Raw genomic sequence first — 26,300 nt, 5'->3', positions numbered from 1 at the left:
CGAAACGTCATGGTGCTTGTTCTGCTTTGCAACCAATTAGTCTGTGTAGAAATTGTAAATGCAGAGAGGGATGACCCCTAGAGAAAAGCGTGTTTGAGTCATAATCAGATATCCTTGCAGGAGTAAGAGACAGCTTCAAAGAGGCAGATGAGGGATGAGGGGCTGAGCTGCACGTGTGTGTTGGCTCAGGATCAGACACACTCAGGATCAGACACACAGATCCACCAGCCTGATGGAAGGGCCATGCTAGAAGTCACTCTGCAGAGCATACACTGCACACACATTAATACTCCAGATAGCACTGGTGGTGTGTCTCTTCTGGGAAATTCCTCCCTTTCCAGATGCAGAAACTACACGTGGCAGCCACCATGGCAGGCTTTGACTCAAGGTTTCTGCTGAATTCATAAATTGAAAGATAGACTCCTCTATAAAAGTACTTTATTTAATGGTGTAGTAGCTGGAGCTGGGTGCCTCTGAAGAGCAACCTTGAGCAAGTCCCTGGTTGATTATACTCAAACAATCTGAATTCCCCAGCCTTTGTGTGGCTGTTTGGACCAGTTGTCCCCCATATGAGGCTCTGGGAGCTCTTCCCATTCATCATCGTGTCCCTTGCTTGCCTCCAGGTAGGATGTTTCTTATTTCCAAGGCTGCAGCTTCTGTTAATGAAGTCCTTATCTTCTGTCCTGAACCAGCTCTAGGGTTTTCTCATATTTGACTGAGTGGAAAGTTCAGCATATCTGGTGAAAGTTCACAGCTTGTGCCTTAAGCTTCAGCAAATTTATCTATTAATGCCAAGCAACAAATTCTATATAAGTAGTTTACCAAATCACTCAACATATGGATAGAACTTACTGCAGAAAGCCCCAACAAATTTTGTCTTATTGTAATAATCACATATAATATACTTTCTGTGGTACAAGACAGACACAAAAACTCATATTATTTACTAACATAGATGGCCGGGGCTCTGTTTTACAGAAAGGGTGAATTTTTTTTCAGCAGTTTTGTACTTCTCTTTTTAATTAACAGTGTCTGGGATTTTGGTTAATCTTTCACTGCAGGGCAGCAAGTCAGAGCAAAAGTTAAAACTTTACTGAAAAGGGATGCATGTAATTCTGACTAGTCCAAAACTATTTTACTTTCTGTGACAAATTCAGAAAAAAAGATTCATCCTTCGAAAATATTGGCTAATCAGTCCAAGCATGTTAGGCAAGTAATGGATAATTTCTGAAAATGGTAGCATTTTAAAAAATGGAGGTGCCAGTAGTATATTTATTATCTAGAGACCCAGAACTTCAGGATACAATTAACCCAGGACTGGTTCTTCTGTGAATTTGAACCCATATTTTCTATTTCCATAAAGAGTTTCCAAGCTTGTGGTCTGGAGTTCTGGTCTAGTTCAGAAGAAAATGATTACCCAAGTCTCTCCTGAGGCTGCACTTCCCCATTTTATGAATTTTAGCTGGAACAGGAAATAATGTCCTCTTTATCTTTCAAATAAATCTCACAATCACTTGGTTATAGGATAATTTTCACTCTGCTTCATTGAATATTTAAGGATCTGAAACACCTTAGGTGAGATAAGGAAGATAAGTGTCTGGTTCCTCAGCCTGTGATGGGAGGACTGCATGCACACATCAGTCAAAAGGCCAGATGGCACCTAGAACAGGAACCTTTAAAGTTTGATTTTCTGATAATGTGGATGAGTGACCAAAAAAAGCCTTGATGAACAATTTTAAAGTGGCCAGTTTGCTGTCCAGGCAAAAATGTGTGAAGAAATCGTGGGATTCATTTTTATCCAGATACAGCCCAGCAGAGTCTTCCTGCAAGCAAAATGATGAAGTAGCAACCTGTTGCCAGGCCATGCTACGCTCTTAGAGTTCCTGTCTTGCATACACTAATCCTGCTGCTTCTTTCTTTATCAAAAGCTGTACTTATAGAAATGAATTCTAACCTCTGGCAGTTTTGAGCTCAGCAAAGCCATCTGCCCCTGAAGGATAACTCTGCTGACTGTTGAAAACTATTTTCTCTTTTTATGCTTCATTTCTGGTAAAATTTGGCTGGCCAACTTTGCTAGCATAGAAGAATCATTGAAACAAAGTCATGTTTAGGATTCATGTGATTCTTTAAATCGAGTAGCTGTTCTGTTTGGCTTCTGAGATTTCCTCCTAAACTTGGTCAAGGTCTATACATACAGAGTAGTCTTTAATGCTTTTGTTCTTTATAATACCAGTTTGGAATTTCACCCAGAAGCTTAAACTGTAGTATCTGGTTGATTTACACCTAGTCTTGAAGAACTAGATTACTCCATCTGGTTCATCAATTGTTGTTGTTGTTACTAATTCTCTAGCTATTAATGGGCAAAAATCTGGTTAAAGAAAAACAACTTATTTAGATTTTTCTTGAAAGGTATTTAATTCTGAAGGCTTGAAAATACTTGTTTAAGAACAAGTTTAGCATCCAACAGCTTTTCCCTGCTTGCCTACCCACATTAAATGAGAGACTCTTGCATTCTCAGAGTGCTTCAGTTTCACTGGACTGCTCTGTTCTCCATCTCATACCCACAAGTTGTATCTTAATCTTAATAAGGGCTAAATTTCTGAGGTTTCTGTCACTGGTATTAATGTCCAAAATGGCAGGTTTCAGTAGAAGTAATCCCTGCCCCCTAATTTCCATGATTTTCCAATAAGGTCAGAGCAGCTTCCCCTCATCAGTGTAGTGTCTGTGCTAATGTGATTTTCAGTGACAAACACATGAAATGGAGAAGGACAGGTTGGAGAGAAGTGGTACCCAGAGGTCCCTGTGGAGCACCAACACATGGAATCACAGGTGCTGTGCATATTCAAGGTAAGAAAGAGCAGCAAAGAAAATGCATCCAGGGCATGAGACATCTGAAAACTCATAAAACATTAATTTGGGAAAAGGCAATGAAATATTCTGTGAAAGTAATAGCTTTTTATTTATGCCCTTGCTTGTTCATCGACAGTGAGCTTTTCCTGGCCTTCAGGCAGGGATTGCTACTTAGATGACTCCTCCTGCTGCTCTGACTTGTTTACATCATGCTAGATAGCAAATGGCCATGACATGAATTCAGTTGGACACCGAGCCAAGCTGTTTCTTTGGGAATTCAGGGCACATTATAATTTGTCATTTTCTCTGTATCTCAGCCTCAGGCTGCGCAATGAAATATAATCAAGTTCTGCAGAGGGGTGAAACCCAGGGAAGTAACTCTCTGCTTAACAACTTCACATTTAAAGACTAGGCTGAATGAATTTAGAGATTTTTGAAAGGAAAAACTTGAAAAAGCCCTAACTTTGGTACAAGTTTTGATTTTTTCATGACAGGTTTAGATGCTTGCCCAAAATATCACTAAAATGTGGTTCTTGCTTCAATGTCAGGTTCCAAGTCCAAAACTTGCCCTACTAAAAAGCTACATATAGAGGACTTGTTTCACTTTCCTCTGACAAGTGAGTTGTGATTCAGGGTCCCAGAAAATCAAATGTTTGTGGTCTAGGTGCTGCAGTTATGGTGTTCCACAGTTGTTTTCTCTGGGTACACCAAGGAACACCTGCATGTGCCAATGACAGTCAATTGCCTTTTGAGGTGTGTGAGTCAAAGCTGGGGCCCTGTGAGCAGGTATTTTATTGATCTGAAATCTCAGCCAGGGGGTACTTAAACATTTTGAATAATCTGGGGCTTGAATACTGGTGCCTTATTGTCTGACAGCCTCTCTATAGATATATAATTTCAGAGGGAAAATAAATTAATAATCACAACAAATTATATGTTCAAGAGCCTCTTCTTCTCGTAGAGGAGCTACTGAAATTACTGATATCCCTTGACCAGAAGATTCTCTTGCTTTAGAAGGTTGTGGTCTATCCTACTGCTTGTAAGTGAAGAAATTTTAATTCTGATTTTATCAAGCAGCTAAAAGTAAAAAAAAAAAAAAAAATCCTGGATGTGTGTTTGCACATTTCATTTTTATCATTCAATTTTTAACAGATTACATGTACCATTCTTCTTTCTTGGAGCAAAAGGAACAATACTTTGCACCCTCATAAGCACAACTTGCAGCTGAAGGTAGAGAAGTAAAAGGAAGGCATGAGATTACTTTCTACTTTGAATGGGACTACTATTGCTTTAAAACTGACAAATTTCAAGGCAAAAAGCTAATGGAGCTCTATTGTTTGGAGCTGGAAACTAAAATCCTAAGCTAGTGACAGAATGAGCAGGCTTCAAAGCCTGGAAGTATGGATTAAAATAAACTATCCTCTTTCATCTCATGGAAGACACTCACAGGTGAAAAAAGTGAGGCACAAAAGGATTCAGTGCTTTACGTGAGGCCACATCAGTGCTCACAGAGAGAAGAGATCATGTTGCTGAGCTGGGCTGAGTAGAAACCTGAACTGTAAGGGAGGGAATCTTGTAGGGAATTTATCTGTCTCCAAGATGTCCCCCTGTGGGGCTGCAGAAGCGGTGCTTAGGAAAGTCATCTCCAAGATGTGACCTTGAGTGAGCTGATAGCTGCAGAGCTGAGAGCACAGGAGCCCCCATGGTGTGTAGTGAGATGTGTCCTCTCTCTGGGGTTTGTCAAGGTGTGTGGGGGTCACTTAGCAACACTCTGTTGTTTCCCTCTGCTCCTCCCTCCCCATGGTCAGGCACGTGCGCGATTCCACGGGAAAGGACCAAGGAGCCGGGAGTGCCCTGAGCAAAGCGCGTTGGAACAGTCACTGCAGCTCCTGTGTGAGCCCAGGAGCCTCCTGCTCAGCTCACTGGCTTCTTCTGTCTGTGTGCCTTTCCCTCCTGCAGGAAAGCTTCCCCCTGGCTTTTACTGCTCGTTCGAAGAAGGGGATTGTGGCTGGACACCAGGCTCCCCTGCATCCCATGCTTCTCCATGGCGGATCGGAAACACGGAGCAGAAGCGTTTCCCTTCCATCGAAGGTGTGTGAGAGGAAACAGTGAGTGTAGAGCACAAACAGCAGAGAGCAGAAATGGTACACACATGGTGAGGAGAGGGAATGAAACACGAGGCAAGTTTTCCTGCGTACTTACATATTCAGCCTCCAGTGAAGCAGATCCCAGCTTTCCTCTCTCAAATGCCATCTTTCCACTCTGAGTGCTTTGAGTAAAAGACCATCCTGCTCCCTTTTTGTCTTCAGGGTACAAAGTGGTACCTCAGTCTCCACCACTGACACCAGATACAGATCTTGACCCCTTCTAAAAAACTTCATACCAAATGTTCATCTGCCTGACCCTCTACCATACTGGTCTGTTTTTTTCTTTCTGATTTTCCTATTTATTTTCTCTATTTTTCTGTACTGCTAGTTTTTTCCCCTGCTCATATTCTAATTTTTCTTGTCTTTGCTTCATGATCCCTTGAGTTGCACTTTTATGTACAATTACTATGTACTTGGTACTCCTACTTAAATGCCAGTATCTAATCCTTCTCATACAAACAGTTAAAGGCTTAAGCTGCTGAGAGAAAACCCAATATTGCCCTTGTTCTTCTTGTTTACAGAAACTATTCAAGCAGCAAAGAGCTATAGCTGTATTTTTATTTGGTTTTGGTCAAGATAAATTCTTTTCTTCCAAGTTACTGTCTGTTCATAAAAGATACACTTTATTATTTGCCTTGCAAGGAGGATGGATTTGAAGTCATGGAGCAGCAGTGGGGGGAAGGTGGGCAGGCTCATGTGGTCACTGAGTATGTTAGGTAGGTGAAGCTGCATCCCTAAGAAATGGAAAAAGCCTTCTGTTCTCTGGCATTCCACCATGGTAGGAGGCAGCTAACATAGGCTTGGGGCAGGTTTCACAAATCCTGAAACCCAAAGGTGAGTGCTGCAGTTTGACCTTCTCCCTTCTCTTTCATCCAGGTCGTGCACTCCTCCTTAACGCCAGCAAGGCACCAGCAGTAGCAAAGACTGTCATGACCAGCACAGCATTTCCAGCTCCTTTGAGGAACTCCCCCTGTGAGGCAAGTCATAATGTTTTCTTTTCTTGTGCAATTTACAGAGCTTTTTGTGTAAATTGCTTTTTGTTTGACTCGGGTTTTCAAATATAGGTACTAGGTCCATAGCAAGGCAACTGCTATCTTTGATTTTATTTTCTATAAAATATACTTATTTATGCCCACTGTGCAGGGGAAAGATATGGTTATCTGCTTGAATAAAATGTGCTTTGAAAAACCTGTCACATCCTGTCCTCATTGCATCACATGATGTATTGCAATCTTCATAATTAGGTGTGTGTGCTGTAAGAGTAGGGCAGCCAGTGTTATATAAACACAGAGAGGAAGAATCTTACTGCATGAACAAGCATTATATTTGCAACATCCAAGACAGAATAGGCTTCAGGACTGCCCCTGAGCCATTCAGAAAAGGCAGTACATGTTTTCTCTGGCACAACCGGGATCTGGGCTGGCAGCTCTTCATGCTGCTGCACTTCAAACCCACCAGTGCTCATGTAGGCCCCATTCATGGGAGTGCTGAAGTTAGCAGCAGCAGAGGGAAATTCATCCAGAATGGAGCCAGGTTCATATTCAAGCAGAAATACTATGGACAGTCACAACATATGAGCTTGAGGAGGTACATCAAGGCTTGCTGACAACCTTGTTCATGCTTGTCATTTCTGAGTTAGGTGTATTTAACCCTTAAAGTGCAGGTTCAGAAAGATGGCCTGTCTGCATCTTCTTATTCTGTAGCTTCACAGATTGTAGGATCACTGATAAGATTTATTTCTGACTTACGGCTTTGAACCATGCCTAGCGAGTTAAAGCATTTCACATCTTCACAGTCACACAGAAATCTCCCATAAGCTTCTGGATCCTGGAGCAGAGGGATTTAGGAAAACTGATACTAATGAAGTGCAGCTGTCTGTTGGCTGAGTACTGAACAGACAAAAAAAATCGGTTCCAGTGATCTTAAAATGCAGATAGGACAAGAAGGGGTGTGTTAGAAAGTTCTCTGGAATGAAACTACGCAGAAAAAGGTGTTTCTTTGCCTTAAAGTTTGTTTTGGTTCACTTCTGTTGGATATCTCAGTTCATACAGCAAAATGCCTCTGGTTTTGCTCTCGTGATATATTCATGTTCTCTGTCTTTGAAATATATTCTACCTTGTTTTTCCTCCCATCTGTGACAAAGGCATAAGCAGGTTCTGAATATTTTAAAACCTTGTTCTGCCATGGACCAGCAAGAGCGAGTGTTTTTCATAATCCACCCGACACAGAAATCACAGTGAATGATTTCCCAATATCTGTGTATTTTTTTTCCCTGTGTATACAACACTGAAAATAATTAAACTTGCCGTGGGGGAGAAGCTGCCATGTATTTCATCTGCTCACATGCCATCCCACCTTCGTCACTCCCCTTGGCACTCCAGAGGCATCCGGACGCATCCAGCGTTGCAGCTGTCGCTAATAAAGAGTGAAGGAGTTTTGGCAAGGGTTTTGTCTCCTGCCTTTTCATATAGTGTAAAAGCTTCCCTTCTCAGCGGATCCCTGGTGGCTTCAAATTCTATTTTACTGGAACAATCTGTCTATGCAGAGAATAATTTAATTCCACTTCTCAACACAACAGAAGAGGAGAAAGGAGATATGCCTCCCTATGCACTTATTCCTCCAAATAGGTGCCAACAAACTTCCTAATATTGAAATTATAGTCAGAAAAGAGGTTGTGAAAACACTGTAATGCTGTCCTGTATTTAGTCACCCTCAACCACTTTGTGATTGAACTGGCTCAAGTTCAGGCACTAAAAGATGAGTTTTCTTTTACCTGTCACTGCTGACTACTTTACCTGGCATGTCACAGCTGGAACAGATTCTCTGGCAGCTGAAATCCCACAGAAAATACTCAAAATTCATGTTGCAAAAGGATCTCAGCAAGGGTTTGTGTGAATTAGACCCATTTATTCTTCCACAATCAGATCCAGCCATAAATCTGCCCTTCCTCTTGTATTTGATAGAGCTCTCATGGTCCTTTAGATATTTGCTCACTCTCCTGAGAGCAACAAGAAGGTCAGCAAACATCCCCAGTTTGATAATTTTGACTCCCGTCTCTTCTCCCCTGCTACATGGAAGCTCTAGGGCACCTGCTGTTCAATGAAGTTATTATTTCTTCCCCTTACCACCTAATTTTCTTTTATCCAGTCATGTTAGACCAATCACACTCACCACAGCAGAAGCTGACACCCTGCTTTTTAGCCTGAGGTGTTTGTAGGAATTAATTACTTCAGCCTCCCCATGAGGAACATTACCTGCCACAGTGCTGTTTGCCAGGCTGGAGGAGTCTGGGGTTTGGCCAGGGTGTCCATGAAACCAGGACTCAAAGCTGATAAGGAGACAGCCAAGCAGTCCACAGTGGGAACCAGCCACTGAAGAGTTTCTAATGCTTGTTTTTCCTCCCTGAGCCTGGCTGTGTAATCTTACCCTGTGGCAGACTGGAAGAGGAGGTGAGGGACCAGCCTGGTGCCAAGACCTTCCCTGCAGAGGTTCTGGGCAGCTGTATGCAGGGTGTTGGTGTTAGCTCTTGGAGACACCACAGCCTGGATGAGCTGTCACTGAGGGCAGGGCTGGTGTGGCACTCCATCTCTGTGCTCCTTGCAGCCTGAGCTCAGTCCCCAGGGGCACCCAGGGCTGCCAGCCCTGTCCATGCCCTGCAGGAGGCTCCTTGTCAGCTCAGGAAGGGAAACATCAGCCTCACCCACTCTGCACTGCCCCACATGCACCAAAAAATGGGGAAAGGACAAAAATGCACACAGGAGATACTGTGACAAACACACAGCCTGTACTTTCCCAACTTTTGGGATTGGCCCTAATGTGCCTTGCACTTTGTGTATAGCTTTGTATTGTACTTCACTCCTGTTTGTTTTGAGCAGCCTCATATTTTCATTTTCTTTGTTCTTCAGTGCTTTTGGCAGGTCAGAGCAGTCAGTTTGTGATGCTGCCCTTTATTCTTGGTTGAGTTAGTTCTTCTCTTTCCTTTTGTTGTTTTATTAAATCTTGGCTGGAGTATCCTAGCTTCAAAGAATCTCTCCTGCTTGCAGTCCAGACAGCCTTTGTTATCTTTTTCATGTTGCACTTTCAGTAGAGCCCTTTGCTTGTTGACCCCTTTAAGTCTGTGTTTAAAACCCACACTGTATGGAAGAGGGAGACTGTGGCGCTTCTACTAAATCTTGGGTGAATGCAGGAAGTGGTTCACATAGTCCATGAAGTGATGCTCTATTACCCTGAAGTAGCCAGAGAGGGGAGATGCAACAAAAAGCTCAGGAAATGCTTCTGGAACTAAACAGTCACAGTAATCAAGAGTGAAAACCTTTTAACCCACATGTAAAAGTTCACTGAAAGCAAAGCACGTGTAATTGAGCATAGGGATGCATGTGAAGTGCAAGCAATTAAGCCAAACAGTGGCCTGATTGAAAGGCAGGGTTTTTAGAGCTCAAGCAGTAAAGCACGGCATTATTTGCCCCTTCTGTCACACTGAGATTCTCCTTCTCTGGGTGGGAATCAGCTGGCATGTACAAGGCTGACAGAGGAGCATGGGATGGATAGGCATTTCCTCATTTTGAAGAAGAAATCCATATGCATGTCATTAGAAGCTGTACTGATGTTTGGGAACCTAGGAAACCACATTGCAATTAAATCCAAGGGAAGTGCTGTCATCTCAGACACCACCCATGGCAAAACTAATTGCTTTGCCACAGCTGATAGCTCCTAGGTGTGCACAGTTTCCAAACTGTCATGGCCACCCACTCCTCAGTGCTTCACAAAGTCAGAGAGCTGGCAGAAGTGTTGCAGGTGCCCAGGGATTACTCACCTTTGTGTGGAAGCTGAAGACTCAGTTCTGACCCCCATTTCCAAGACAAGAAGGCAATCCCATCTCCCTCAGCCCAGCATTATTGCTGTGAAGGTGCAGTCACATGTGCTGATTTGCTTTTCCTTCCATTTTTTCGAGATATTCCCTGATGTCTGCATCCTCAGGTCTTGGAGGATGTTGTGGTACGTGTAGATCACAAGGAACATGCCTGTTTCTTCCCAAAGTGTGTGGCTCTCTCTCATAAAGACAAGCAAGAGGCTGGTACAGTTGTACCTGCCTGGGCTGTAGTCTTGCATCTCTCCTGCAAGATTTCATTTTGTGGTGGGTTGTTACTGCTGCTTCTGCTTGGAAGTCACTCCAGAAACATGAGCAGATTTTGAGAAAGGCTGTGCTCTGCTCAGCTCGAGGGAATCTGTGACTGAATCTCAGTGCCATGCCTGATAAGTAAAAGCCAAGCTGCAGCTTTGGTGTGGGCTGTCAGAGGGAAGGGAGGAACAGCAGAGCTGCTGTTCCTGCGTGGGGGTGGATTTGAAATTAGCTTGAAATGTTATTGCATGCACCTCCATGGAGTAAGGTGACTCTGCAAGAGGGACTGCTTTGTGATTAGGAACCAGATAGTTTCATTTTGCTGGTAGGCCCTGGGTCAAACATTTTCAAGGGTATAGTTGTGCTGGAAAACAATACAAACAGATTCCTGTTTTGTGCTTTTGGCTGTGTTTAAAATAATGAAAATATTTTTCTGGTGCTATTTTGACATTTCAACTAGCTGTTTCTTGAAAGCTACCATTATATTATGTAAGTTAGTACTAAAATTGGCCAGATTTCTTTAACATCTGAAATTATTTTTGTATGTAAATGTACTCACTCTCAAAAATAAATATAACATGTTGATGTAGAGCAATATAGTTGAAGTTTGCCTTCTCAGTCAGGTTTACAGACGTAAAGATGTTTTCATCCTTTCTGTTTATTAATTCAGTTCTCTTTTCTATGCAGAAGTGTTGCAATTTTTTCAAGGCATGTAAGTCAATAATATAAATCATTCCTTGAGTGCATTCTGAGCCCCATGCTTACACCTGCAGAGTGTGTCTCTTTTTCTCCTCTGCTCCTTGAGCTTTAAATAACTTAGAAGCGTACATGGTAATAACATTGACACTGAAAATGTACGAGCATGAAAAATGCAACATAGATATGCCTCTAGCTCAACCTTTCATCTGCTTTATTTGACAGAATGTTCTTAGCATACTTTCTTGTTTTAAAATGTTTTTAAAATCTATACAGCTTATTTACTGTTATCTGTCTTCTCTTGCTCCCTTTCCCATGTGGCTTTTGTGTCATTGGATCAGAGGGTCTATAGCATCTGAAATCTCTTGAGTGCTGATTGTTCCACAATCCCCTGACAGCAAAATTCTGAACACTTTCTCTTTTGTTGTTGCTTTTATTTTTCTCTTGGTCTGTTTTCTGAAATGAAGTAAGAAATAATGTGAGAATAAATGGATAATCTGTTCATATAAAACATGAGCTTCTCTTGCCTGCCTAGGTATTTTAAAGCTACATAATCAGATCAGATAATTAAAATTCTATCATTTACAAAAGGTTTTTGCTTTCACACCTGAGTCTTCATCTAAAGCAGAAGTGTCTGCAGACTACAAGAGAGTCTTATCATGCATTGTTGTAGATCTGGCCAAAAACCAGGAACAAGACCTTTTGATCCTCTTTATTATTCATAAGAGTCCAAGCCTGAATTGTTGAACAGTGGTAATAGATGTCTTTGCTTGTACTGTTGTATGCAGCCATTTCTCATTTCTAGTAAGAAAAGAATTATCGTCAGTATGATAAACTTCACATGTCAAAGGTAGCTCATATGCATGTACAAAGCTCACTGAGACTTGGCAAAGGGGTCTGCAGCTAATGCCTAATTCTGTGCAAATCATATCCCAACTTGCAGCTTCAGTTTCTGCTCAACAGTGAGATGTTTTCCAAGCTCCTTTAATACCTGAGCTACGTTTACTGGGTCACTGCATTCACAGCTGAAAACAATTTCTACTGTTTCTCTTCCAGTGAAGAAGACCCAAGGGAACAGTAATGTTTTTTAGGAGAATAAATGTCTACATTTCAGGAATCCACTGTTCCTTGTCAGGCAAATTTTGAGCAATTCCTTTGAGCAAGCATAATGGAGAGGGTGAACAAAGGCCTGGGGGCATCAGAATTAAGTGATGTGCTGTCTCACAAGATGAAAACCTGTGGTCTAGAGTTGAGGTGTTGCTGGCCAGAGAGTCACCAGTGAGATCCAACTACTGCACTTCCTAGGAAGAAAATGCCTGTAGACTCTTCTCTGTCTTCTTAAAAATACTTTACTCTAAGCCCTGTTTGAAGTATGTTTTTCTTTTCCAGTTCCTTTTTTCCCTTGTGTTAGAGATGACCAAGTATCAATTCCTGCCAGGTAGGACCATAATGCTAATAGTCAGCATCACTGCCGTGCAGAAAGGGAGGAAAAAGAAACAGCAGCTCTCCAGAGTGTCACTGCAGAATGTTTTATTTATGCTGCTGCAAGTGTGTGTCATTGGTCCTCGGTCAGGCATCTCAGAGATAGTTTATGCTGGAATGTTTCTAGCCATTAAAGTAGATTCACAGGTGTCAGCAAGTTCAAACTTCACCCAGAAGGTTCTTGGTATTTTATTTCTCTTTTTTTTTGCATAAGGAAGTAAAATGGAAGGCTCAGTTCTCAGGTGGTCTTGAAATTATGCAGCTTGTGCTGGAAAATCTACCTTGCTTGTTTTTCTTCACCTGCCAAGCCCTGTTGATATTGATAAGGATTAGGTTTTTGGGGTTTTTTTCTTTCTGGGATGAATCGAGTCCCCTATTTGTAAGTTCAGAAATTCCACCAGCTCAGAGGCTAAGGGGATTCTCAGAAGGCATCTTTCCAGATGGTGTTTGCAGTGCAGTACATGTAGCCATCTGACCTGAGTTTTGCCTCAATATGCTGTGTATTTACCATGGACTCTCCCTCCCTGATTTTCCCCAGATCAGTTTAGACCATTTCATTTACTGAGTCAGTGGGTTTGCATATGAACAGCTGATCAGCAGCTCTGCTGGGCTCTAAAGCCAGAAAGCAAGGTGCCATTGAGCCACTGCCTACCTTCTATGCTTAATTAATTTCTCAGTGGTGTTTCTAGCATCTGAATATTTTGCTGCTAGTTTAACACAGAGGGAGATGTTTGATGCATAATGTTGGGGTATTCCACCAACAGCCCAGATTTAGATTTTTCCAAATGTGCCACTGCTCTGCTTGCAGGGCGCGCTGTGTATGTAGTGCCATCTGCCATCATTGATGCTGTATTCTACACAATGAATGCCAGCCCCATTCAGAAGTCTTTACTATGGTATCCAGCTCATCATCTGCTCTGGTTCACTTCAGCAGGTGTGAAAAGACCTGGACTGCCCTGCTGTGAAGCTTAGAAACCATGGAAATCACAGCCAAAAAATGCCCATTTGGACACAGTGCCAGTCGATTCACTCAGAGCCAGTTCATTAGAGTTTGCATATTGCACTTTGCCAATGAGCTGATCTCCCACATCTATTGCCAGCTACTTCTTTCCTTCAAACAGCTGACATGTGTGCAAAGGCATTCATTCCAATTCATCAATTGCCTCAGCTTTTGCTCTAGTGTTACGTTAACAGCTATCAAAGGCTCGCACTTCCCTCACTCCTGGCCATGTAGATGTTGCCTCTTACCTTCTGGCAGGTCTCCAGAAGAGACAGAGGTCTGAAAGCTTCTGCCTAGAAGCTGTCTGAAGCTTCTGCCCTTCTGCTTTACCTCTCAAATTTTAAACTACCAAAATGGCACAGTGAAGTTGCTCCAACTCACCTGTATTAAAAATGTCATGTAGTGTGTTGCACAGGGAGTTGGCACTTGGGTCCTAAAAGTGGACATGCAGAGTCTCAGTAAGAGGTGTTGCTTTCTCTGGTATAAGTGGAGGGTTTTAAATATACATTGGCATTCCAAACTTATTAAAACAAATAGTTAAGTCCTGATCAGTTTCCTAAAGGAAAATTTGCTTTACTGGGTCTGAAAGGCATAAATTTTCACTTTAAATTGACACTAAAAAAATGCCTCAGTTTGTAGGCAATTGAAAATATGGAATACCCAACAATTTCTTGCATCTTGATTGTCACCTATTAGGAGTAGCCACACAGACACCAAGTTTGAAGGCATCAGCCCCCTATACCATGAGCAGCCTCTCTCAGCAGTGTTGATTCTGGTTGCTGGGTATGAGTTCAGCCCTCCTCAGCTGCCTCCATGGCCATCATGTTGTGAATCTGAAATAGTTCCTGGCCATCCTGCTCGACTCTGCTTTTTCTGTCTGGGGTCTGGGAGGTGAAAATCCTCACACCTCATGCTGTGGTTTCCACTGCCTGACACTGTGGAAATAGCCATGGGATTCCATTAATCCTTTCCCAGAACTGTGGTGGGAGTGAGCTGGAAGTCAGGCTTGACCAGCTTGTCCCCAGAAGTGCTGTGGGCACCTGTGATGGTTTGCTGGACCACTCAAAATCTTACACATCAGTTTGGGATGTGTGGCCAAAATAATGGGACAAAATGCTTTCACAGACACAAGCTGGCATATCTGTTTGTACATTTATCAATCCTTGGGTCATACAGTACAGTGGATTCCAGGCAAGTCCAGTGATTTTTGGACTGGAGAGAGAGGAGCCCCATGTAGATTATTCAGTCTCTGTCACAGTTTTGCAGTATAAAGTCACTTCTTTCTTTGTAGCTTTGGAGATAGGCAGATGAACTGTAGTGTTTACCCAAATTCAGAACTGATAATTAATGCAGTGGATACCCAAAATTTTGTTCCACCCACTCCAAAATTGTGATCGTAAACTAGGAATAATAGCAACACTTCTGTCACTTTGATGCCTACATCTGATTTGGCTGCCAGAACAAACTTACACCATGACATAGGAACAGCAAGCAAAATTTAGCAGTTTTGTTTTATGCTGAGAAATGGATATGGATGTTCTGTGCTATCAAAGCAAGGAAGTAATGTTATCAGGTGTTCCTTTGTAAAATACAAACTGAATTCTCAGCCTCCTGACTTTGGTGGTGGCTTTGAAGTGCTGAAAAATAGAGTGCTTTATTTAATATGTATGGACACCAGATACTGTGCTGAACACTTTCTTGTATCCAAAACATCCATCGTTAATGTAGCTTTAATGAACTCATTCCTTCAGCATTCTCACTTCTACTGGTTATTGAGATGAAACCCAGCTCCTGAATAGAATATATATGGGTGTTTTACTTGTGCTCTTGATCAACAAAAGGCTAGCTCCTTTTCTTTTCACAAGAAAATAAGAAGACTATGTTCATATACTCTGGATTGTGAAGTTGGCCTGATGTGAAAGGAATTGTTTTTCTTTTCATACAATGAGAGTGAGAAAGTCATAAAATGAGAAAACTACATGAAATAATTTTACATACAGGGATAAATGCATAGAAATTGATTAAATTACATTATCATAACAGAAATGTTAGAAAAATGGTTCCCTTAAGTATTTTAATTAATAAAAAACCCGCCAAATTATTACTGAACTTTAATTGAAAAATCTGTATAAACTTGGAGGGAAAATAAAAACTGATTTTTGAAAATAGTATCTGGGGGATGAGGATGTGATTACTAGTGATGTGTCTGCTTACTGCAGTCTTCTGCCTGTGTTTTTTTGCTGCTGGAATATAAAAATTTATTACTGAATAAGTTGTTAGTCTTAACTTGAATCTCTTAGGTGGCATCTTACTGGAGTGTAGTCTTTGTACTGCTCAAAAGAGAAGTATAATCTTATCCCTGTAAAATTAGCCACATATGTGAAAGCTAAAACAGACTGTCTAGAATCAACTTTACAAAGAGAAAGCAAAAAAGCACAGTAGTTTCAATGTTTAATAGCATATACTGAGTATTACAGGCTTCCATATCTGTGGAGTTTCCTAAAGTGATTGATTATATAAGGATGGCAGAATCAACTTTTTGGTGATTGGAAAGCAAGGAAAGAGGAATTGATAACTTTGTTAACTTTTGAATAATGTTTGTGATGTTTAATCTCACATGTTCTATTTCTTCTAGCTACGAATGTCATGGCTCATCCAGGGTGTCCTGCTGGGAAATGTCTCCCTGGTGCTGGTGGAGAACAAGACAGGAAAGGAGCAGAGCTGGACGTTCTGGCATTCCGAGAACAGCGAGGGTTTGGGAATGTGGCAGTGGGTGATCTTACCTCTCCCAGAGATACTGGACAGGTATGAGTCTTCTCCTCATTCTGCATGATGATCAGCCCTGGCAGCACTAGCTACCTGGCATGAAAATGGCCAGCACTGCTCCTGGAAGCTGTTCCCTCAAGCAGAAGTGCTTTGTCCTCTGTGAGGCATCTTCTGTTGGAAGCAGACAATAACTGAATATTTTGGGCAAAGCACACAATTTTGCAGCTCCCAAGTCAAAGGTTTGGTTCAAAAACTGATTCCATGGCTAGTCTACAGCAAGGTGCTTAAATTTCTGTGTCTCCATTTCATTGACTGGGACCCACTCTTTGCACACTGTTCTATGTTGCACGTTTGGTGCTCCCGCATGGTTTGCTAGAGTTGGATGTGAGCTCCATAGCTGACATTTTTTCTGGGTACCAAAGCCCCTGGTGATCAATGTGTCTAGATCTGAGGATGAAGAGGTGGGAAAAGAGCCTGCTGCAAAATCAGACAAGAATCCATCTGATGGATCAGCCTTTGTGTGAGCTGTAGCAGAAGCTCACCTTGATAAAGGGTTGTGCAAGTCCGTGGCTTTATTCTGACTTTAAGCACAGAAGGTTTATCTGGTAGCATATGTTTATTTAGAGTGTTGGTTTAGCTATTTCTTGCCAGTTATCTTTAAGGGAATACTCTCTTTCCTTGTTTGCTTTTAATGTGTGATGTTTCTAGAGAAGGCACAGACATACTTCACCTCCTGCTGCCCTGGCCCTTAGGCTGCAAGATGCATCTACCATCTGTGTCATGAGCACTGGTGTCCCTTGTCTTTTTGGAAACCTGTGCCCTAGAAATAATGGATTTCATTAAGGGGTAGTTTGCCTCCTCAAAACTTTGAACAAACATTATATGAATATGTCTTTTTATCTCCCTGGCACTTGGGGATGCACATAGGCTGCAAATACAACAAGGACACTGCCAATGCTTTGGTCCTGAATGTATAATTAATATGTGTGCGTCAAAGATTTTAAAAATGCCAGCATTAAGCTTATTGTGCAGTCACTGGTAAAGTACCATTTGTAAAAATACCTGGTTGCTTCATTCCCTTCAGCTGTGTTTCCTTTGAAGAATGGTTTATTTTGCCATTATTATTTATGTGATTTATTTCCTAGTGTTGCCAGAGGAATGTTTTGTACCTGAATTATTCTGTACCCGTGTACTATTGCTTTCCTTTAAATTCTCTCTGCTTGCACAGTCAGGCAGAGAACACTTTGATCTTAGGAGTCAGGCTAGCAGTGCTTCATGAGAAATCATGGATTCAGCTGATAACACAGTGCTGACTGTTATGTATAAGGTGCTGACACGCTTACTTCCCCATTGCTTACAGAGAAAGGCAGATGGATTCCCTGAAGGAAGGGAGTTTGTGGGAGGTAAAGACATAAGCAAGGAAAACTTTGAAGTTTTGGTGTCTCTTGAAAAGTTTTCGGCCTTATTTATTCACAGAAACTTCGCTATGTTAATGAATTTTTCTTCTAAGATTGATTTAATTGAAACCAATCCTCCCTGGGAAGAAAGAAGCCTCCTGTGAGACTTGAAAATACTGCAAGCATCTTTCTTACCATCTTAAAACTTGTTTCTTAGGAAATCTGGACTGCTGTACAGATTAGGAATGAATTCTATGGAAGTACACACCAAACTGGTACTGGTGAGACTCCAGTATATAAATGGAGCTAAATGACAGTTTCATTGAACTGTAAGAAGTAGTTAATTGAACACAGTGCTGGTGCTGCTGAAAGCTTGCTGTGTCTGTCTTTTTCTAAGTGGTTCCTGTGACAGAGGCTGTGAGGGTCTGTGTTAGAGCCATGATGTTGCAGATTTTCCTACAGGAGGAGCTGAAAGTTTAAATTACCACAAAGAAGTAAAGCTCTCGAGTAAAGCACACCAGGGTACCAGTTTCACACAAATTTAAAGCACATTCCATTGTGCCTGGGAAGCTGAATGGAAAGTGTTATTAATAACAAGATAATATGCTCTAAAACTGCTCAAAAGCATGCTTGTTTAAAAGCTGCTTAGCCATAATTTCCATGTTTGGCTTACAGCACTTCAAAGAATCATTAGGAAGACTTCCAAGAAATTAGATCAGCTCTATCTTTAGAAACAGACATTTTTTAAATGTTTGATATCCCTCAGGCTGTTGGGAGAAATTATACTTTGGCAGAAAATCACAGCTAGAACATTTCAGGTGAATTGGCAATAACAGAAAAGAGGGAGGAGTAAGAAAAAGAAGTAAAATTGTGGCTGAGGGATGGTGGATTTCTGGCTCTGTGTTAGCCTGGGCAACCTTGGACACATGCAATCACAATTTCACCCTGTGTGAGGTCTTACCTCTTCTGCATGGACTTGAAAGAAGCTGAAGTGCTGGCACTTTACATCTTCCTGAAGTTATCTACCTGCTTTTGTTCTGGCAGATGTTAGCAGAACAATCCTCAGAGCTCGTGTGTTGTGTTGACCAGCAGAGCTGATGAGCAGAGCTGTAACCCAATTCCAAGTGCTCAGTATCCTCTGGGCATGGGGAAGGAAGGGCCAAGGGCCTGGTTGAGGATGTGCCATCAAAGCAGCTACAATTAAAGAAGCCAGCTGTGGGCAAGAGCTCCTTAAATTGTTGGGTGAACAGGTTGTGCCTACCAGAGGCAAAAGGCAGCACCTCCAGAGGTGCTGTATTTTAAGTTGCCAGTGAGATATACTCAACATGAACAATCCTGGCTGTGATTTGTTATCCCCTGTAGAGCCACTTACCTCTCTCTAAAGGATGCGTTATCTGCAAATCAAATAATCCGCACAGATTAGTGAAAGCTAGAGAAATGGTTATTTGTACTTACTGGAATTTACACATTAGTGCAATACTACAACATTTGGGTTGAGAGTACACCTTATTGTAAGATTGTTTGACTTAGTGGAAAATTACTATTTGTTGGAAAATTATTATTTGTTTTCCAGTGAAAAATGATGAGCCTGTCAAGGATTGTTCTTTTTTAATTCACAGAAATGCAGATAGGAAACAGTCTTAAAAGCAATGGTGTAGCTGGTAGTTTGGGCTTGCTTATTTTATATATTTGCTTTTAGTTAGTACATGTGCATTTAATTTTTAGTAATGATAATGTTGTGGGAATGTGACAGCAAGAGCAAACAGAAGCCTGATGTAATTGAAGATGAGTGATTTGTGTAGCTAATAATTAGACATTCTGTTAGTTAAACAGTGTGGTCAAGGTACAGCACATAGATAAAACACAATCACATGTAACTAAGTGATTCTCTGGAGCTTGCCCTAGGCTGGTGCTCACTATCACCAACACTTAGCAACTGTTTGCTACAGAGCATGAGAGGTGGAAAAGGATTAACTCTAACAGGTTGAAGCCTGACTGGAAAATTAATACTTTAAGAAACAAATTCTAAATATCTTGATTTTTGCTCCCTTGATGTAGCTGAGGCCAGCCATGTGGAGCAGCATGTAGACTAAAAGTTCTTTGGGTTCCTCTACAACCTGGCTGAAGCTGCCTGGAAGTAGATTCCATGTGAGTCAGCCCAGCTCTGGACTTTCAAGGTCTCTATTCTCTACTAACCCTGTCCTTTGCTTTTAAAAGATTTCACTGTAACCTCTGTAAGGGGAATCTGGTAAAAATAGCTAATATTAATAGTAACCTGTCCCACCTCAATGCAGTTTCATGACAGAAGAAGACTGTGGGGAAATATAAAAAGAATTTTAAAATGTTTACTGGTTAGAAAGGTTTCTTTGGCTTCCTTTCTTCTTAAGGTCAATTTTTTTGGCATTAAAACATCTAAATTTTTAGCCAGTCTCTATGAGTAGTGTGAGTAGTGTCCAGATGGAGGAAGGAATACGAGGAGTTTACTTGAGGTCCCTAGAAATTAAATTTTCAGTCATGAATAGCAGCACCATTTGCCTTGTCACTGATGGCAAGGCCAGGTCATGTCCTTCTAGCAGGGAAGCATGTTCAGAAAGTGAAAAAACAATTTTCTTTTGGTCCCATAGTGCTTGGAGAGCTTCAAAATTATTTTCTTGCTGATGACCTTCTCCTGAACACAGACTGAGAATTTTATTATTTTGGAGGGGATCAGTAAGGTGACTTACCTGGAAGGCTGGGTAAGGATGAGAGGTTCCTGAAGAAGTGAAGAAGAAAGCAGAAATCCTACAGACAGCAGTTACCTCAAAGGGTAATATTCTGTTTCAACAAGTCAGAATTCACATCCCAAAAACTGCATTTGTTATTTTGTTTTAGCTGGCTTCATTACCTATTCCAATTTTGCTGACTTCCTGGGTTTTTACAAACTACACTGGCTCTCGTTAGGTTTCGGTTTCCATATCCATTGGGATTCCCTTTCAGTCCGTGGGAGTGAGATTGTCTGTTCTGTCTGGCTCCTTCAGCAGCTCTGGTCTCAATGGCAGCCACAGCACCTGGCGAGCCTCTCACTCATTGCAGCAGTAAAAATAAATGGTCTCATCTCACACCCCTGTATCTCCACCAGCTGTGGCTAAGCACTCTTCTTGTCCAGTAATTTTTCTTGCATTGCTCTGTCTTTCCCTCTCACTCCTTTCAGAAATTATTTATAAGTTTCCCAGTGTCAGCTTCCCATTTGGAAAGAAAAGGTTCTTGGCAATATTTTTGACCCAGGGGCTTATTTATCTCATGTTATTCCTAAATTTTCTTCCTATTCTCTAAGAAGAAATGGGGACCCTCCACCCAAGCTAGTCATGTGTCTGCCCACACATGACCACATATATATTAATTCACAGAATATTCTGTGAATATATATTAATTGCACATCACATCTGCACCCAGATCTCTTCAGTCTGTCGCCCATCCGCCCTACAAGCCCAGGCTGTGCTGCCCTGAGGTGGCCACAAATTATTTTGTTAAAAGCAGTGAGATCTTAACAACCAGATCACTGCTCTTCTGCTCTCTAGCATTAATTATGTCTGTCTGACTGTCCTCCTTCTGAAAGAGTTATTCTGAAAACGTTGTTCTGTGCATCTGAAAAGGGGGTTTTGTGACAGTGTGTGCAGAGTGACAGATTTTGTACATGCATGGTTGTCTTTAATAACACCTTTGAATCTCAATCTTTATTACTAGCTATTAAGTAACTTCCTGCATGGCAATTCTGTCACTATAACTGAGTTTGGTTAACATGCTTATATTTCTCCAAATAATCTTATTTCCTCTAAATGTGTCTTTTATCCCAAATAGTGAGTATTCCTTAGTGAAGTGAGCTAACAATGCATCATTTGTAACAGAGAAGTTAATGGGAACCCGAATGTAACAAGGGTTAGTGACCTGAAATTTCTCTATTCTGTGAATACCTCGGTCTCAAGCAGGTTCAGCTGTAATTATTTTAGCTAGGTAGGGAGAGAAATCATCTCCATCAGAGGCAAAACATTACCAGTTATGAAATGAGATTTGTACGTACAGACACGCTGTGTTCGTGTCACTGCATGGGGGATTGGGTACGGAGGAGATTAATGTTCAATCTTGGTTAATAATCCCTGTCTTTTATGATCAAAAGAAAAAAAATAATGATTATGAGGCTTTCTAAAATAATGGCATGAAGGCAGCTGCCTGAGTCTGGGTAATGAAAACTGAACTGTCTGTATGAGCCAGGGACAATATTTAGGTGAAATTCAGAGTAGTTACTGAAGGGAGGGAGCTGTAGAATTTGCACAAAATCAGCTTGTAGAGGTCTTCAATGGCTTTTTTATTCCCCTTTCATCAGAAGAAGATAGAATATGTGCAAAACCTAACATTTCTGGGCAATGAAGATATAGGGATAGATGATGTGTGCAAAAGAGTTTGTCCTCATGGAGGCTTATGCCAACATAAATACATCTTCACACTTTTAGTTCTGCATTTCCCTCTCTAATAAGCCCCAAATATTTTGGGGAGAACTGGTCTTCTGTTAGAATCATGAAAGAAAAAAAAAAAAAAAGTAATCAAAAAGAATGAGCTGAACAGAAAACACAGGGTGATGTGACAAAGCTCAAATACTGACCACACTGAAATAAAACCCAAGATTCAAAAAACCTGAGAAGTGGGAAAGGTTACAGACCAGAAGCTTTGATGTTGTCCTGTTTTGGTCAGATTTAACTGAGTTAAATTAAACTTTCAAAGAACTGTTCATCTGGATTGACATTTCGCAGATAGGACCAAAGATACAAACAAAAAAAAAAAATCTCATTTTGTGTCATTTCTTATCTGTGACTGAAATATTTGAGCAGTGGTCACCCTTGAGTGGTTTTTGAATGTATGTAAAATTTGTATCCTTCAAACAGAGGAGCTGATGTTCCCCAGAGAGGAGAATGAAAGGAGGAGGGGAAGGGTGTCCCCCTGGTACAGCATTTCCTATTTGCCTCAAACAGAATTTCTTTTTAAAAGGCCTTTGTATGTTTTTGCTTTCACAGCTCAGCTGACACTCAGCCCTGCAGGGTGGAACTTGTACTGCCAAATTGTCACACATCTAAGGAATCCTCTTTCTAGCTGTGCTCCAGGTTGAGTAGGGCAAAAGGAGACAGTTCAGAAGTCATTTCCAAGTCCTCAAGTCGTAATTTTTCTAATATCCAAGTCATTGAAGTGTTTCATAGCTGCCATACTTTCATTCCTGTCAAGAAATCTAGCTTACAAACAGAGACTTATCTGATGAGGATCTGGCTTCCACGTGAAGAAGTTGCAGGGATTTATTAAACCACAAAGTCACGACAAACTTGCCAGCAGTAATTTGGCTGCTCCTGTATAACTGGCTTCAGGAATATTCTTTCCTGGCCATTCACTGCAGCATCTGTGCTTGCAGGGGCTGTGTCTGTGCAGTGCTGGGGCTAGTGGGGATGCAGGGTGTGCAGTCAGCATTGCCCCTCTTTGATCTGTGCACAAACCCCAGTTTGGGGAGATTGTCACCTCCTGTGCTGTTCTGAGTCACTGCAGTAGCTCAGAACACTGTATCTCCACCAGCTGTGGCTAAGCTGTCTTGTCCAGTAATTTTTCTTGTAACTGCTGCTGCTGCTGCTTCAGTGTCAGCTCCCACCAAAGTCACAGGGAGTTATTTCATTGATTTCAGGGATCAAACAGAAAAGGGGAAAAAATAAAGAGAGGGAGCGAGGGAATGAGATTGTCTGTGGGGTTTTTTCCATCTCACTGATGTGTGACATTTCCATCTTAAGTTTTGATTAAATTTCCCTTAATTAGCCCATTAAGCTAAAGCCACCAAAGCTAATGATTGAAATGTTGGTTAACTGATGATCTTTTTTCAATGGAATTTGAAAGACATCGTATTTCTAAATTAATAGTGGCATTAAACAAGAGAAGATAAAATGATGAACTATTTGTTGCAGAAATGCTGGTCTCAAGAGAAGGTTGGTACTGAAATTGCTTTCGTGTTAGCAAAAAATAAGATTAATAGGCAACCCAAGCAGCACTGATGGTCCTAATAGTGTTTAGCATTCACAGAATTTTTGTATTTTGGAGGCATTTCTGTAATTTTTCTGTATCCCTGATGAACTTGTGGAAATTTCTCAAGAGTTCTGGTCCCGGTGTTCCTGCAGGTGAAATCAGCAAGGCTGATTCTTAACTTGAATGAACTGTAAATAAAAGTAAAAAGCAACCTATTGCATTCTGACATGGGCATGTGACATGGCACTCCCTTCAACAACAGAAATACTGGTTTGTGTCATGCCTTCAAGGTCTTAGAAACTGAACATTTGATAATTCTCAAAAGAACAACCCTTTATTGACTGAAGAGGCATGACATGAAAAGTGCATCAGTGTGTAACACCTTAGGGCATGAACCTTAGGAAATTGCCTGAAGATATTTTTAGATGTGCTCCATTGCCTGGAGGCAGAAAGAAGGTGCTCTGTAGTCTCTGCAGAGGTATCTGTCTCTCATGCTCCCTGAGCTAAAGTCTGCAGTACTGGAGGGAAAAGCTAACAGAGAGCAATTGCTTGTTTGTCTTTGTAATTAATTTTACAGCCTCAGTTTAACACCTTACAATCATAAATTCACATCAGTGTCCTTGTCTGCAAGTGGCATTTATTGTGCACCCTGAGGAAATTGGCTGAGGCTCAAATGCACCAGACTTGGTCCCCTCAATGGTCACTGTGTGCAGGGCACTGATTTTCACTCAGAGCTGTCTGAAAGACCTGCAGCTGAGCCAGGTTCCACCCTACCTCTTCCTGGGCATTTCAGCAGCACTCAACAAGGAAGGAGAAGCTTCTGCTGTATTTTACAGGCTGAGGTAGGGGCTGGTTCTCCATAGCACATCAGAATGTCATCACCTGTGGTGCTTTAGGACCTGTTTCACACACAGTTCAATCATCTCTGCTGCTGGCACTGTGACTTGCAGGAAAAAGGAAATTCAGAGCCCGCTCTGTGTGTCCAATAGCTTTTGTTTAAGTCTTGTATGGTATGTCTCAAAGTGAACAGCTTATGTTTATGCTAGAGCCTGTAATTTCATTTGAAGTGTTGTGGGATATCAGCTGTAAAGCAAATGAGGGAGGGAGGCAGGGGGAGGGCAGCCAATTCCATCAGAAGCCAATTTAATATCCAAGGATTTTATGTTCCCTTCTGTTCTCCTCCTAGACATACCCACAAGGGGTTTCAGGTATCCCAACTAAGAACTGTGAGACTGCTGGCAGCATCAGACTGCAGTTGCACTTTTTATGGATTTTGGAAGGCTAAAAATATGCTTTTGTGATATTCAGACTTGTATGGATAGAGCTGCCACCTTTTGAGCTAAAAAAGATGGACCATTTAGCAAGGAAAAGTGTGTCTTGCAATTTGGAGTTGCCTTTGATGCTAGGGATACTCTTCCTTCACCATATCCACTATTATTTGTGTCAGACACCTGCTCTTTCATGGCAGCTGCTCATGTCTTTAGAACACAAAAAGTCAGTTTTAGTGAAGTCTCTCCATATGTGCAATGCATATCTCCAAGGAGTGAGAAATTTCAGTGTTGGAACATCGTTGCTTTTCTTTACCAGAAATAAAGAAGGAGGAACATCATAACTATAGAAATATTTTCTGTGTTCTGTTCTAAACCCTTTGCACCTTTTGGAGGCTGACAGGAGTTTTTTCTGGTTTGAGTTTTTTGCTTTGGTTGTGTCAGCTTTTCTGACTCTGTACCCAGCTGTAGCTTAGCAAGAGCACCAGTTGCAGAAGACAATGACATTCCAATCTACATATCCTCAAAATATCCTCACAAATATCCCTGGGGTCTGGTTTAGCACTTGCCAAACCTCACTGTCCCCTCTGGAAAGCTGCCCTGTGTTGGAGAACAACATGGAAGTTGGTTACGTTTGCTGACAGGAGTCTCAGTCAAAATCCACATTCAAAACACAGGAATATGCTGTCCCACAATAAATATGCCTAGGACCAGGGCAGCTTCACTGGAATTTTGGTTTTGAGGTTGGCTTGCTGGTAAAGGAGAGCTATATATTAAAACTGTAGGAATCACCAAGACTAATGTAGGAATGCTAATAACATACACAAAGCTGAGAGAAAATATTTTAGACCCAGTGCCATGCAGAAAGGACTAGAGTCTGTGAGAAGAAAAAAAATTCTGCCAGTGTTTAGATCTTGCTGCAAGGAAGAGCCAGGATTTCTAAAGCCTTTTGAAATAAATAGGGGTGCTCCTCAAAAATACCTTGTTCTGCCATCATTTTCTTGTCTGAACTGAAACACCTGCAAGAATTCACATTCTGACTGAATATTTATCTCTAAAATATAAAGCAAGAAGCACCAGCAATAGATCTACATTAAAGAGACCCACGAATGGTTTAACTTCTGCTGGTGTAAAACATCAAGATACAACAGAGAATGAGGTTTAAATAATATTTCCTATTCACTTGCAGTTTGTTCTGCATTATGTGATTGTTTCATGTTTTTATAGTCTTGATGCAACCTCTGAGCATTGTATCTAACTGCTGAGCTGTGGTTGGCTGCTTTCAGAAATTTTTCTCTTTCCTAAGCAGAGTATTATGATTTTATGTGGCAGATATGCATGGAGAGAACATGAACTTGCAAAGCTAAGAGAAAACCTAAATCCATGAGTACCCACAATTAATCTGTGGTCAGTGTACTGTCAGATTTGAAGTATTTGGTTGTGGGTAATTTTTGCTCTTCCTGTTGACTTGTAATATCACTGAGGGAATTTACAGTGATTTTTCTTCTGGTAACGTAAGAGTGACACAACTTCCCAGCAGAAGCCAGC

The 26,300-nt window shown here is 41.4% G+C and overlaps 1 protein-coding gene across 2 annotated transcripts in view; it reads left to right on the top strand.

Annotated features, from left to right (window-relative positions):
• ALK (ALK receptor tyrosine kinase) overlaps nucleotides 1-26,300 on the top strand; it is a 306,734-nt gene that overhangs the window by 230,677 nt on the left and 49,757 nt on the right. For both annotated transcript variants that reach the window (XM_058020712.1, XM_058020710.1), the window contains exons 7-9: nucleotides 4,810-4,941; nucleotides 5,874-5,974; nucleotides 15,930-16,099. In XM_058020712.1, coding sequence (XP_057876695.1) covers nucleotides 4,810-4,941; nucleotides 5,874-5,974; nucleotides 15,930-16,099 — 403 coding nt within the window. The remainder of the gene's footprint in view (nucleotides 1-4,809; nucleotides 4,942-5,873; nucleotides 5,975-15,929; nucleotides 16,100-26,300) is intronic.

This window comes from Melospiza georgiana, chromosome 3 (genome assembly GCF_028018845.1).
Source record: "Melospiza georgiana isolate bMelGeo1 chromosome 3, bMelGeo1.pri, whole genome shotgun sequence".
In the NCBI taxonomy this organism is placed as follows: Eukaryota; Metazoa; Chordata; class Aves; order Passeriformes; family Passerellidae; genus Melospiza; species Melospiza georgiana.
This window is presented reverse-complemented; position numbering and strand designations above follow the sequence as displayed.